The sequence below is a fragment of the Petromyzon marinus genome, chromosome 70 (assembly GCF_048934315.1).
Source record: "Petromyzon marinus isolate PM22_M1 ecotype Great Lakes invasive population chromosome 70, UKy_Petmar_22M1.pri1.0, whole genome shotgun sequence".
NCBI classification, from domain to species: domain Eukaryota; kingdom Metazoa; phylum Chordata; class Hyperoartia; order Petromyzontiformes; family Petromyzontidae; genus Petromyzon; species Petromyzon marinus.
Window position 1 is genome coordinate 3,251,700 of NC_133736.1, and position 15,176 is coordinate 3,266,875.

General features: G+C 57.4%; 1 protein-coding gene across 1 annotated transcript in view; it reads right to left on the bottom strand.

Annotated features, from left to right (window-relative positions):
• The window catches only part of LOC116957127 (interleukin-1 receptor accessory protein-like 1-B), a 181,625-nt gene that overhangs the window by 60,363 nt on the left and 106,086 nt on the right, over positions 1 to 15,176 (bottom strand). Inside the window, exons 5-6 of the mRNA XM_076055253.1 lie at positions 13,437 to 13,594; positions 11,777 to 11,960 (exon numbers count right to left, since the gene is read on the bottom strand). Of these exons, the coding sequence (XP_075911368.1) occupies positions 11,777 to 11,960; positions 13,437 to 13,594 (342 nt within the window). The remainder of the gene's footprint in view (positions 1 to 11,776; positions 11,961 to 13,436; positions 13,595 to 15,176) is intronic.

Below are 15,176 nucleotides of genomic sequence, written 5' to 3' on the forward strand. Positions count from 1 at the left end.
CCTCTCTCTCTCACCCTCTCTCTCTCACACTCTCTCACACTCTCACCCACACTCTCACCCTCTCTCTCACTCACCTTGAACCAGGTGAGTGAGTACTGGGCCGGGTTGCCGAACTCCTCGATGCCGGGGCAGGAGATGGCCTCACTCTCTCTCTCACTCTCACCCTCTCTCTCACACACTCTCTCTCTCTCTCACCCTCTCTATCTCACCCTCACTCTCATCCACTCTCACACACTCTCTCACTCTCTCTCTCTCACCCTCTCTCACTCTCTCTCTCTCTCACCCTCACTCTCACCCTCACCCTCTCTCACTCTCTCACTCTCTCTCACTCACCTTGAACCAGGTGAGTGAGAACTGGGCCGGGTTGCCGAACTCCTCGATGCCGGGGCAGGAGATGGCCTCACACTCTCTCTCTCTCACCCTCACCCTTACTCTCACCCTCTCTCTCACCCTGTCTCTCACCTTGAACCAGGTGAGTGAGAACTGGGCCGGGTTGCCGAACTCCTCGATGCCGGGGCAGGAGATGGCCTCACACTCTCTCTCTCTCACCCTCACCCTTACTCTCACCCTCTCTCTCACCCTGTCTCTCACCTTGAACCAGGTGAGTGAGAACTGGGCCGGGTTGCCGAACTCCTCGATGCCGGGGCAGGAGATGGCCTTGCTCTCTAACTCTCTCTCACCCTCACTCTCTCTCACCCTCACTCTCACCCTCTCTCTCACTCTCTCTCACCCTCACTCTCACCCTCACTCTCTCTCACACTCTCACCCTCTCTCACACTCTCTCTCACACTCTCTCTCTCTCACCTTGAACCAGGTGAGTGAGAACTGGGCCGGGTTGCCGAACTCCTTGATGCCGGGGCAGGAGATGGCCTTGCTCTCTCTCTCTCTCACCCTCACTCTCTCACCCTCACTCTCACCCTCACTCTCACCCTCACTCTCTCACCCTCTCTCACACTCTCTCTCTCTCACCCTCTCTCTCACTCTCTCTCACTCTCACACTCTCACACTCTCTCTCTCTCTCTCACACCCTCTCTCACACTCTCTCTCTCTTTCACCTTGAACCAGGTGAGTGAGAACTGGGCCGGGTTGCCGAACTCCTCGATGCCGGGGCAGGAGATGGCCTTGCTCTCTCTCTCTCTCACCCTCTCTCACACGCTCTCACACACTCTCTCTCTCTCTCACCCTCTCTCTCACACTCTCTCACACACTCTCTCTCTCTCACCCTCTCTCTCACACTCTCTCTCTCACTCTCTCTCTCACTCTCACTCTTTCTCACTCTCACCCTCTCTTTCACACCCTCACTCTTTCTCTCACCCACACCCTCACTCTCACTCTTTCTCTCACCCACACCCTCACTCTCACCCACACTCTCACCCTCTCTCACACACTCTCTCTCAGTCTCTCTCTCACCCTCACTCTCTCTCTCACCCTCACTCTCACCCTCTCTCTCTCCACCATCACTCACCTTGAACCAGGTGAGTGTGAACTGGGCCGGGTTGCCGAACTCCTCGATGCCGGGGCAGGAGATGGCCTTGCTCTCTCTCACTCTCACACACTCTCACTCTCACCCTCTCTCTCTCTCTCACCCTCTCTCACTCTCTCACCCTTACTCTCACCCTCTCTCTCACACTCTCTCTCACCTTGAACCAGGTGAGTGAGAACTGGGCCGGGTTGCCGAACTCCTCGATGCCGGGGCAGGAGATGGCCTTGCTCTCTCTCTCTCACCCTCTCTCTCACACTCTCTCACACACTCTCTCTCTCTCACCCTCTCTCACACACTCTCTCTCTCACACTCTCTCACTCTCTCTCACACTCTCTCCCTCTCTCTCTCACCTTGAACCAGGTGAGTGAGAACTGGGCCGGGTTGCCGAACTCCTCGATGCCGGGGCAGGAGATGGCCTTGCTCTCTATCACTCTCTCTCACTCTCTCTCTCACTCTCACACTCTCTCACTCTCACTCTCTCTCTCTCACCCTCACTCTCACCCACACTCTCTCTCACACTCTCACCCTCTCTCACACCCTCTCTCTCACTCTCTCTCACTCACCTTGAACCAGGTGAGTGAGAACTGGGCCGGGTTGCCGAACTCCTCGATGCCGGGGCAGGAGATGGCCTTGCTCTCTAACTCTCTCTCTCAGTCTCTCTCTCACCCTCACCCTCTCACCCTCACTCTCTCACCCTCGCTCTCTCACCCTCACTCTCTCACACTCTCTCTCACCCTCACTCTCACACTCTCTCTCCACCCTCTCTCTCACACTCTCTCTCACCCTCTCTCACTCTCACCCTCCCTCTCACACTCTCTCTCACCTTGAACCAGGTGAGTGAGAACTGGGCCCGGGTTGCCGAACTCCTCGATGCCGGGGCAGGAGATGGCCTTGCTCTCTATCACTCTCTCTCACTCTCTCTCTCACTCTCACTCTCTCTCACTCTCTCTCTCTCACCCTCACTCTCACCCACACTCTCTCTCACACTCTCACCCTCTCTCACACCCTCTCTCTCACTCTCTCTCACTCACCTTGAACCAGGTGAGTGAGAACTGGGCCGGGTTGCCGAACTCCTCGATGCCGGGGCAGGAGATGGCCTTGCTCTCTAACTCTCTCTCTCAGTCTCTCTCTCACCCTCACCCTCTCACCCTCACTCTCTCACCCTCGCTCTCTCACCCTCACTCTCTCACACTCTCTCTCACCCTCACTCTCACACTCTCTCTCCACCCTCTCTCTCACACTCTCTCTCACCCTCTCTCACTCTCACCCTCCCTCTCACACTCTCTCACTCACCTTGAACCAGGTGAGTGAGAACTGGGCCGGGTTGCCGAACTCCTCAATGCCGGGGCAGGAGATGGCCTTGCTCTCTAACTCTCTCTCTCAGTCTCTCTCTCACCCTCACTCTCACCCTCACTCTCTCTCACACTCTCACCCTCTCACTCACCTTGAACCAGGTGAGTGAGAACTGGGCCGGGTTGCCGAACTCCTCGATGCCGGGGCAGGAGATGGCCTCACACTCTCTCTCTCTCTCACCCTCACCCTCACCCTTACTCTCACCCTCTCTCTCACCCTGTCTCTCACCTTGAACCAGGTGAGTGAGAACTGGGCCGAGTTGCCGAACTCCTCGATGCCGGGGCAGGAGATGGCCTTGCTCTCTCTCTCTCTCACCCTCACTCTCTCTCACCCTCACTCTCACCCTCTCTCTCACTCTCTCTCACCCTCACTCTCACCCTCACTCTCTCTCACACTCTCACCCTCTCTCACACCCTCTCTCTCACTCTCTCTCACTCACCTTGAACCAGGTGAGTGAGAACTGGGCCGGGTTGCCGAACTCCTCGATGCCGGGGCAGGAGATGGCCTTGCTCTCTCTCTCTCACCCTCTCTCTCACACTCTCTCACACACTCTCACCCTCTCTCACCCTCTCTCACACACTCTCTCTCTCACACTCTCTCACTCTCTCTCACACTCTTTCCACCATCACTCACCTTGAACCAGGTGAGTGAGAACTGGGCCGGGTTGCCGAACTCCTCGATGCCGGGGCAGGAGATGGCCTTGCTCTCTCTCTCTCTCACCCTCACTCTCACCCTCTCACACACTCTCACCCTGTCTCTCACCTTGAACCAGGTGAGTGAGAACTGGGCCGGGTTGCCGAACTCCTCGATGCCGGGGCAGGAGATGGCCTTGCTCTCTCTCTCTCTCACCCTCACTCTCTCCCACTCTCTCTCACCTTGAACCAGGTGAGTGAGAACTGGGCCGGGTTGCCGAACTCCTCGATGCCGGGGCAGGAGATGGCCTTGCTCTCTCTCTCTCTCACCCTCTCTCTCACACACTCTCTCTCACCTTGAACCAGGTGAGTGAGAACTGGGCCGGGTTGCCGAACTCCTCGATGCCGGGGCAGGAGATGGCCTTGCTCTCTCTCTCTCTCACCCTCTCTCTCACACACTCTCTCTCTCACCTTGAACCAGGTGAGTGAGAACTGGGCCGGGTTGCCGAACTCCTCGATGCCGGGGCAGGAGATGGCCTTGCTCTCTCACTCTCTCTCACCCTCACTCTCTCTCACCTTGAACCAGGTGAGTGAGAACTGGGCCGGGTTGCCGAACTCCTCGATGCCGGGGCAGGAGATGGCCTTGCTCTCTCTCTCTCACTCTCGCTCTCTCACCCTCTCTCTCTCTCTCTCACCCTCTCTCTCTCCACCATCACTCACCTTGAACCAGGTGAGTGAGAACTGGGCCGGGTTGCCGAACTCCTCGATGCCGGGGCAGGAGATGGCCTTGCTCTCTCTCTCTCACCCTCTCTCTCACACTCTCTCACACACTCTCTCTCTCTCCACCCTCTCTCTCACACTCTCACACTCTCTCTCACCCTCACTCTCTCACACTCTCTCTCACCTTGAACCAGGTGAGTGAGAACTGGGCCGGGTTGCCGAACTCCTCGATGCCGGGGCAGGAGATGGCCTTGCCCTCTCTCTCACTCTCGCTCTCTCACCCTCTCTCTCTCTCTCTCACCCTCTCTCTCTCCACCATCACTCACCTTGAACCAGGTGAGTGAGAACTGGGCCGGGTTGCCGAACTCCTCGATGCCGGGGCAGGAGATGGCCTTGCTCTCTCTCTCTCACCCTCTCTCTCACACTCTCTCACACACTCTCACACTCTCTCTCACCCTCTCTCTCACCCTCACTCTCTCTCTCTCTCACTCTCTCTCTCACCCTCACTCTCTCTCACCTTGAACCAGGTGAGTGAGAACTGGGCCGGGTTGCCGAACTCCTCGATGCCGGGGCAGGAGATGGCCTTGCTCTCTCTCTCTCTCACCCTCTCTCTCTCCACCATCACTCACCTTGAACCAGGTGAGTGAGAACTGGGCCGGGTTGCCGAACTCCTCGATGCCGGGGCAGGAGATGGCCTTGCTCTCTCTCTCTCTCACCCTCTCTCTCACACACTCTCTCTCACCTTGAACCAGGTGAGTGAGAACTGGGCCGGGTTGCCGAACTCCTCGATGCCGGGGCAGGAGATGGCCTTGCTCTCTCTCTCTCTCACCCTCTCTCTCACACACTCTCTCTCACCTTGAACCAGGTGAGTGAGAACTGGGCCGGGTTGCCGAACTCCTCGATGCCGGGGCAGGAGATGGCCTTGCTCTCTCACTCTCTCTCACCCTCACTCTCTCTCACCTTGAACCAGGTGAGTGAGAACTGGGCCGGGTTGCCGAACTCCTCGATGCCGGGGCAGGAGATGGCCTTGCTCTCTCTCTCTCACTCTCGCTCTCTCACCCTCTCTCTCTCTCTCTCACCCTCTCTCTCTCCACCATCACTCACCTTGAACCAGGTGAGTGAGAACTGGGCCGGGTTGCCGAACTCCTCGATGCCGGGGCAGGAGATGGCCTTGCTCTCTCTCTCTCACCCTCTCTCTCACACTCTCTCACACACTCTCTCTCTCTCCACCCTCTCTCTAACACTCTCACACTCTCTCTCACCCTCACTCTCTCACACTCTCTCTCACCTTGAACCAGGTGAGTGAGAACTGGGCCGGGTTGCCGAACTCCTCGATGCCGGGGCAGGAGATGGCCTTGCTCTCTCTCTCTCACTCTCGCTCTCTCACCCTCTCTCTCTCTCTCTCACCCTCTCTCTCTCCACCATCACTCACCTTGAACCAGGTGAGTGAGAACTGGGCCGGGTTGCCGAACTCCTCGATGCCGGGGCAGGAGATGGCCTTGCTCCCTCTCTCTCACCCTCTCTCTCACACTCTCTCACACACTCTCACACTCTCTCTCACCCTCTCTCTCACCCTCACTCTCTCTCTCTCTCACTCTCTCTCTCACCCTCACTCTCTCTCACCTTGAACCAGGTGAGTGAGAACTGAGCCGTGTTGCCGAACTCCTCGATGCCGGGGCAGGAGATGGCCTTGCTCTCTCTCACTCTCACACACTCTCTCTCACCCTCTCTCTCTCCACCATCACTCACCTTGAACCAGGTGAGTGAGAACTGGGCCGGGTTGCCGAACTCCTCGATGCCGGGGCAGGAGATGGCCTTGCTCTCTCTCTCTCACCCTCTCTCTCACCCTCTCTCACACACTCTCTCTCACTCTCTCTCACCCTCTCTCTCACCCTGTCTCTCACCTTGAACCAGGTGAGTGAGAACTGGGCCGGGTTGCCGAACGCCTCGATGCCGGGGCAGGAGATGGCCTCACTCTCTCTCTCTCTCTCACCCTCACTCTCACCCTCTCTCACACCCTCTCTCTCACACTCTCTCCACTATCACTCACCTTGAACCAGGTGAGTGAGAACTGGGCCGGGTTGCCGAACTCCTCGATGCCGGGGCAGGAGATGGCCTTGCTCTCTCTCACTCTCACACACTCTCACTCTCACTCTCACCCTCTCTCACACCCTCTCTCTCACACTCTCTCCACCATCACTCACCTTGAACCAGGTGAGTGAGAACTGGGCCGGGTTGCCGAACTCCTCGATGCCGGGGCAGGAGATGGCCTTGCTTTCTCTCACTCTCACACACTCTCACTCTCACTCTCCCTCTCACACTCTCTCTCACCTTGAACCAGGTGAGTGAGAACTGGGCCGGGTTGCCGAACTCCTCGATGCCGGGGCAGGAGATGGCCTTGCTCTCTCTCTCTCTCACCCTCACTCTCACCCTCTCACCCACTCTCTCACCCTCCCTCTCACACTCTCTCACTCACCTTGAACCAGGTGAGTGAGAACTGGGCCGGGTTGCCGAACTCCTCGATGCCGGGGCAGGAGATGGCCTTGCTCTCTCTCACTCTCACACACTCTCACTCTCACCCTCACTCTCTCACACTCTCTCCACCATCACTCACCTTGAACCAGGTGAGTGAGAACTGGGCCGGGTCGCCGAACTCCTCGATGCCGGGGCAGGAGATGGCCTTGCTCTCTCTCACTCTCACACACTCTCTCTCACACTCTCACCCTCTCTCTCTCACACTCTCTCCACCATCACTCACCTTGAACCAGGTGAGTGAGAACTGGGCCGGGTTGCCGAACTCCTCGATGCCGGGGCAGGAGATGGCCTTGCTCTCTCTCTCACTCTCTCTCTCTCACCCTCTCTCACTCTCTCACCCTCACTCTCACCCTCCCTCTCACACTCTCTCTCACTCACCTTGAACCAGGTGAGTGAGAACTGGGCCGGGTTGCCGAACTCCTCGATGCCGGGGCAGGAGATGGCCTTGCTCTCTCACTCTCTCTCACCCTCACTCTCTCTCACCTTGAACCAGGTGAGTGAGAACTGGGCCGGGTTGCTGAACTCCTCGATGCCGGGGCAGGAGATGGCCTCTCTCTCACACTCTCTCTCTCTCTCACCCTCTCTCTCTCTCACCCTCTCTCTCACACTCTCACTCACCTTGAACCAGGTGAGTGAGAACTGGGCCGGGTTGCCGAACTCCTCGATACCGGGGCAGGAGATGGCCTTGCTCTCTCTCACTCACCCACACCCTCACTCTCACCCACACTCTCACCCTCTCTCACACACTCTCTCTCAGTCTCTCTCTCACCCTCACTCTCTCTCTCACCCTCACTCTCACCCTCTCTCTCTCCACCATCACTCACCTTGAACCAGGTGAGTGAGAACTGGGCCGGGTTGCCGAACTCCTCGATGCCGGGGCAGGAGATGGCCTTGCTCACTCTCTCTCTCACCCTCACTCTCTCTCTCACTCTCTCTCACCCTCACTCTCTCCCTCTCTCTCTCACCTTGAACCAGGTGAGTGAGAACTGGGCCGGGTCGCCGAACTCCTCGATGCCGGGGCAGGAGATGGCCTTGCTCTCTCTCTCTCTCACACTCTCTCTCTCCACCATCACTCACCTTGAACCAGGTGAGTGTGAACTGGGCCGGGTTGCCGAACTCCTCGATGCCGGGGCAGGAGATGGCCTTGCTCTCTCTCTCTCTCTCACCCTCACTCTCTCACTCTCTCTCACTCTCACCCTCTCTCACCCTCTCTCACACACTCTCTCTCACACTCTCTCACTCTCTCTCACACTCTTTCCACCATCACTCACCTTGAACCAGGTGAGTGAGAACTGGGCCGGGTTGCCGAACTCCTCGATGCCGGGGCAGGAGATGGCCTTGCTCTCTCTCACTCTCACACACTCTCTCTCTCACACTCTCTCACCCTCTCTCACCCTCTCTCACACACTCTCTCTCTCTCTCTCACCCTTACTCTCACCCTCTCTGTCACCCTCTCTCTCTCTCACCTTGAACCAGGTGAGTGAGAACTGGGCCGGGTTGCCGAACTCCTCGATGCCGGGGCAGGAGATGGCCTTGCTCTCTCTCACTCTCACACACTCTCTCTCTCACACTCTCTCACCCTCTCTCACCCTCTCTCACACACTCTCTCTCTCTCTCTCACCCTTACTCTCACCCTCTCTGTCACCCTCTCTCTCTCTCACCTTGAACCAGGTGAGTGAGAACTGGGCCGGGTTGCCGAACTCCTCGATGCCGGGGCAGGAGATGGCCTTGCTCTCTCTCTCTCACCCTCTCTCTCACACTCTCTCTCACCTTGAACCAGGTGAGTGAGAACTGGGCCGGGTTGCCGAACTCCTCGATGCCGGGGCAGGAGATGGCCTTGCTCTCTCTCTCTCTCTCACCCTCTCTCTCACACTCTCTCTCACCTTGAACCAGGTGAGTGAGAACTGGGCCGGGTTGCCGAACTCCTCGATGCCGGGGCAGGAGATGGCCTTGCTCTCTCTCACTCTCACACACTCTCACTCTCACTCTCACCCTCTCTCACACCCTCTCTCTCACACTCTCTCCACCATCACTCACCTTGAACCAGGTGAGTGAGAACTGGGCCGGGTTGCCGAACTCCTCGATGCCGGGGCAGGAGATGGCCTTGCTTTCTCTCACTCTCACACACTCTCACTCTCACTCTCCCTCTCACACTCTCTCTCACCTTGAACCAGGTGAGTGAGAACTGGGCCGGGTTGCCGAACTCCTCGATGCCGGGGCAGGAGATGGCCTTGCTCTCTCTCTCTCTCACCCTCACTCTCACCCTCTCACCCACTCTCTCACCCTCCCTCTCACACTCTCTCACTCACCTTGAACCAAGTGAGTGAGAACTGGGCCGGGTTGCCGAACTCCTCGATGCCGGGGCAGGAGATGGCCTTGCTCTCTCTCACTCTCACACACTCTCACTCTCACCCTCACTCTCTCACACTCTCTCCACCATCACTCACCTTGAACCAGGTGAGTGAGAACTGGGCCGGGTCGCCGAACTCCTCGATGCCGGGGCAGGAGATGGCCTTGCTCTCTCTCACTCTCACACACTCTCTCTCACACTCTCACCCTCTCTCTCTCACACTCTCTCCACCATCACTCACCTTGAACCAGGTGAGTGAGAACTGGACCGGGTTGCCGAACTCCTCGATGCCGGGGCAGGAGATGGCCTTGCGCTCTCTCTCACTCTCTCTCTCTCACCCTCTCTCACTCTCTCACCCTCACTCTCACCCTCCCTCTCACACTCTCTCTCACTCACCTTGAACCAGGTGAGTGAGAACTGGGCCGGGTTGCCGAACTCCTCGATGCCGGGGCAGGAGATGGCCTTGCTCTCTCACTCTCTCTCACCCTCACTCTCTCTCACCTTGAACCAGGTGAGTGAGAACTGGGCCGGGTTGCCGAACTCCTCGATGCCGGGGCAGGAGATGGCCTCTCTCTCACACTCTCTCTCTCTCTCACCCTCTCTCTCTCTCACCCTCTCTCTCACACTCTCACTCACCTTGAACCAGGTGAGTGAGAACTGGGCCGGGTTGCCGAACTCCTCGATACCGGGGCAGGAGATGGCCTTGCTCTCTCTCACTCACCCACACCCTCACTCTCACCCACACTCTCACCCTCTCTCACACACTCTCTCTCAGTCTCTCTCTCACCCTCACTCTCTCTCTCACCCTCACTCTCACCCTCTCTCTCTCCACCATCACTCACCTTGAACCAGGTGAGTGAGAACTGGGCCGGGTTGCCGAACTCCTCGATGCCGGGGCAGGAGATGGCCTTGCTCACTCTCTCTCTCACCCTCACTCTCTCTCTCACTCTCTCTCACCCTCACTCTCTCCCTCTCTCTCTCACCTTGAACCAGGTGAGTGAGAACTGGGCCGGGTCGCCGAACTCCTCGATGCCGGGGCAGGAGATGGCCTTGCTCTCTCTCTCTCTCACACTCTCTCTCTCCACCATCACTCACCTTGAACCAGGTGAGTGTGAACTGGGCCGGGTTGCCGAACTCCTCGATGCCGGGGCAGGAGATGGCCTTGCTCTCTCTCTCTCTCTCACCCTCACTCTCTCACTCTCTCTCACTCTCACCCTCTCTCACCCTCTCTCACACACTCTCTCTCACACTCTCTCACTCTCTCTCACACTCTTTCCACCATCACTCACCTTGAACCAGGTGAGTGAGAACTGGGCCGGGTTGCCGAACTCCTCGATGCCGGGGCAGGAGATGGCCTTGCTCTCTCTCACTCTCACACACTCTCTCTCTCACACTCTCTCACCCTCTCTCACCCTCTCTCACACACTCTCTCTCTCTCTCTCACCCTTACTCTCACCCTCTCTGTCACCCTCTCTCTCTCTCACCTTGAACCAGGTGAGTGAGAACTGGGCCGGGTTGCCGAACTCCTCGATGCCGGGGCAGGAGATGGCCTTGCTCTCTCTCACTCTCACACACTCTCTCTCTCACACTCTCTCACCCTCTCTCACCCTCTCTCACACACTCTCTCTCTCTCTCTCACCCTTACTCTCACCCTCTCTGTCACCCTCTCTCTCTCTCACCTTGAACCAGGTGAGTGAGAACTGGGCCGGGTTGCCGAACTCCTCGATGCCGGGGCAGGAGATGGCCTTGCTCTCTCTCTCTCACCCTCTCTCTCACACTCTCTCTCACCTTGAACCAGGTGAGTGAGAACTGGGCCGGGTTGCCGAACTCCTCGATGCCGGGGCAGGAGATGGCCTTGCTTTCTCTCTCTCTCACACTCTCTCACACTCTCTCTCACCTTGAACCAGGTGAGTGAGAACTGGGCCGGGTTGCCGAACTCCTCGATGCCGGGGCAGGAGATGGCCTTGCTTTCTCTCTCTCACCCTCTCTCTCACTCTCTCTCTCACCCTCACTCTCTCTCTCTCTCACTCTCTCTCTCACCCTCACTCTCACTCACCTTGAACCAGGTGAGTGAGAACTGGGCCGGGTTGCCGAACTCCTCGATGCCGGGGCAGGAGATGGCCTTGCTCTCTCTCTCTCACACTCTCTCACACTCTCTCTCACCTTGAACCAGGTGAGTGAGAACTGGGCCGGGTTGCCGAACTCCTCGATGCCGGGGCAGGAGATGGCCTTGCTCTCTCTCTCTCTCTCACCCTCACTCTCTCTCACTCTCTCTCTCACCCTCACTCTCTCTCACCTTGAACCAGGTGAGTGAGAACTGGGCCGGGTTGCCGAACTCCTCGATGCCGGGGCAGGAGATGGCCTTGCTTTCTCTCTCTCACCCTCTCTCTCACTCTCTCTCTCACCCTCACTCTCTCTCTCTCTCACTCTCTCTCTCACCCTCACTCTCACTCACCTTGAACCAGGTGAGTGAGAACTGGGCCGGGTTGCCGAACTCCTCGATGCCGGGGCAGGAGATGGCCTTGCTCTCTCTCTCTCACACTCTCTCACACTCTCTCTCACCTTGAACCAGGTGAGTGAGAACTGGGCCGGGTTGCCGAACTCCTCGATGCCGGGGCAGGAGATGGCCTTGCTCTCTCTCTCTCTCTCACCCTCACTCTCTCTCACCCTCACTCTCACCCTCACTCTCACCCTGTCTCTCACCTTGAACCAGGTGAGTGAGAACTGGGCCGGGTTGCCGAACTCCTCGATGCCGGGGCAGGAGATGGCCTTGCTCTTGCCCAGCTCGGCCCTCTCGGGGTGCCGCAGGCGCGGGTCGAAGCAGGCTGCTCCGTCGCTCTCCAGCACGCGCAGCGACATCGACACCTTCATGCAGTAGCTCGTGTTGCTGGGCCGCACGCACAGGGGGAGGGTGACGAGGGTGACGAGGGTGACGAGGGTGACGAGGGTGACGAGGGTGGTGAGGGTGAAGAGGGTGACGAGGGTGACGAGGGTGACGAGGGTGACGAGGGTGGTGAGGGTGGTGAGGGTGGTGAGGGTGACGAGGGTGACGAGGGTGAAGAGGGTGACGAGGGTGACGAGGGTGACGAGGGTGGTGATGGTGACGAGGGTGACGAGGGTGACGAGGGTGAAGAGGGTGACGAGGGTGACGAGGGTGACGAGGGTGGTGATGGTGACGAGGTTGACGAGGGTGGTGAGGGTGAAGAGGGTGGTGAAGGTGACGAGGGTGACGAGGGTGGTGATGGTAGTGAGGGTGACGAGGTTGACGAGGGTGAAGATGGTGACGAGGGTGACGAGGGTGACGAGGGTGGTGATGGTGACGAGGGTGGTGAGGGTGACGAGGGTGACGAGGGTGACGAGGGTGGTGAGGGTGATGAGGGTGACGAGGGTGGTGAGGGTGATGAGGGTGACGAGGGTGGTGAGGGTGACGAGGGTGACGAGGGTGGTGAGGGTGACGAGGGTGACGAGGGTGACGAGGGTGGTGGTGGTGATGGTGACGAGGGTGGTGAGGGTGGTGAGGGTGACGAGGGTGACGAGGGTGACGAGGGTGGTGAGGGTGACGAGGGTGACGAGGGTGAAGAGGGTGACGAGGGTTACGAGGGTGACGAGGGTGGTGAGGGTGACGAGGGTGACATTGGTGGTGATGGTGAAGAGGGTGGTGAGGGTGACGAGGGTGACGAGGGTGGTGAGGGTGACGAGGGTGGTGAGGGTGGTGAGGGTGACGAGGGTGACGAGGGTGAGGAGGGTGACGAGGGTGACGATGGTGATGAGGGTGATGAGGGTGATGAGGGTGACGAGGGTGGTGAGGGTGACGAGGGTGGTGAGGATGACGAGGGTGACGAGGGTGACGAGGGTGGTGAGGATGACGAGGGTGGTGAGGATGACGAAGGTGGTGAGGGTGGTGAGGGTGGTGAGGGTGGTGAGGATGACGAGGGTGACGAGGGTGGTGATGGTGACGAGGGTGACGAGGGTGGTGAGGATGGCGAGGGTGATGAGGGTGATGGTGACGAGGGTGATGAGGGTGACGAGGGTGATAATGGTGGCGAGGGTGGTGAGGGTGGTGATGGTGACGAGGGTGGTGAGGGTGGTGATGGTGATGATGACGAGGGTGACGAGGGTGGTGATGGTGACGAGGGTGGTGAGGGTGGTGAGGGTGACGAGGGTGATGGTGACGAGGGTGGTGAGGGTGACGAGGGTGATGGTGACGAGGGTGGTGAGGGTGACGAGGGTGGTGAGTGTCCCCCCCGTGTCCCCCCCCCCCGTGTCCCCCCCCCGTGCCCCCCCCGTGTCCCCCCCCCGTGTCCCCCCCCCCCGTGCCCCCCCCCACGTGACCCCCCCCCCCTCCCCCCCAGCGCGTGCTCACCGCAGCACGCAGGTGTAGAGGCCGCCGTCGGCCGAGGTGGCCGGGCGGAACCAGAGGGCGTCGCCCTCCTTGCCCACGCGGGGAGCGGCGAGCGCCAGCGGCTCCTCGGCCTCGCCGTGGGCAGCGCTGCGGTACCACATGAGGCTCAGGCCAGACGCCTGGTGGGGGGAGGGTGGTGGGGGGGTGGTGGGGGGGTAGTGGGGAGGTGGACAGACACACAGAGAGACTCACAGACACACAGAGACACACAGAGAGACTCACAGACATACATAGAGATACATAGAGACTCACACACACACAGATACATAGAGACTCACACACACACAGATACATAGAGACTCACACACACACAGATACATAGAGACTCACACACACACAGATACATAGAGACTCACACACACACAGATACATAGAGACTCACACACAGACACACAGAGAGACTCACACACACACACAGATACATAGAGACTCACACACACACAGATACATAGAGACTCACACACACACAGATACATAGAGACTCACACACAGACACACAGAGAAACTCACACACACAGATACATAGAGACTCACACACACACAGATACATAGAGACTCACACACACACAGATACATAGAGACTCACACACAGACACACAGAGAGACTCACAGACACACAGAGACACACAGAGAGACTCACAGACATACATAGAGATACATAGAGACTCACACACACACACAGATACACAGACACATAGAGACTCACACACACACAGATAGATAGACTCACACACACACACAGATACATAGAGACTCACACACACACAGATACATAGAGACTCACACACACACAGATACATAGAGACTCACACACACACACACACAGATACATAGAGACTCACACACACAGATACACAGATACATAGAGACTCACACACACACAGATACATAGAGACTCACACACACACACAGATACATAGAGACTCACACACACAGATACATAGAGACTCACACACACAGATACATAGAGACTCACACACACAGATACATAGAGACTCACACACACAGATACATAGAGACTCACACACACAGATACACAGACACATAGAGACTCACACACACAGATACAGAGACTCACACACACAGAGATACATAGAGACTCACACACACAGATATATAGAGACTCACAGACACACACAGATACATAGAGACACACACACAGATACAGAGAGACTCACACACACACACAGATACATAGAGACTCACACACACAGAGAGACTCACACACACAGATACATAGAGACTCACACATACACAGATCCATAGAGACTCACACACACACACAGATACATAGAGACTCACACACACACAGATACATAGAGACTCACAGACATACATAGAGATACATAGAGACTCAAACACACAGATACATAGAGACTCACACACACATACATAGAGACTCAAACACACAGATACATAGAGACTCACACACACACAGACACACAGAGAGACTCACAGACACACACAGATACATAGAAACTCACACACACAGATACATAGAGACTCACACACACAGATACACAGACACATAGAGACTCACACACACAGATACAGAGACTCACACACACAGATATATAGAGACTCACAGACACACACAGATACATAGAGACACACACACACAGATACATAGAGACTCACACACACAGATACATAGAGACTCACACACACAGATACATAGAGATACATAGAGACTCACACACA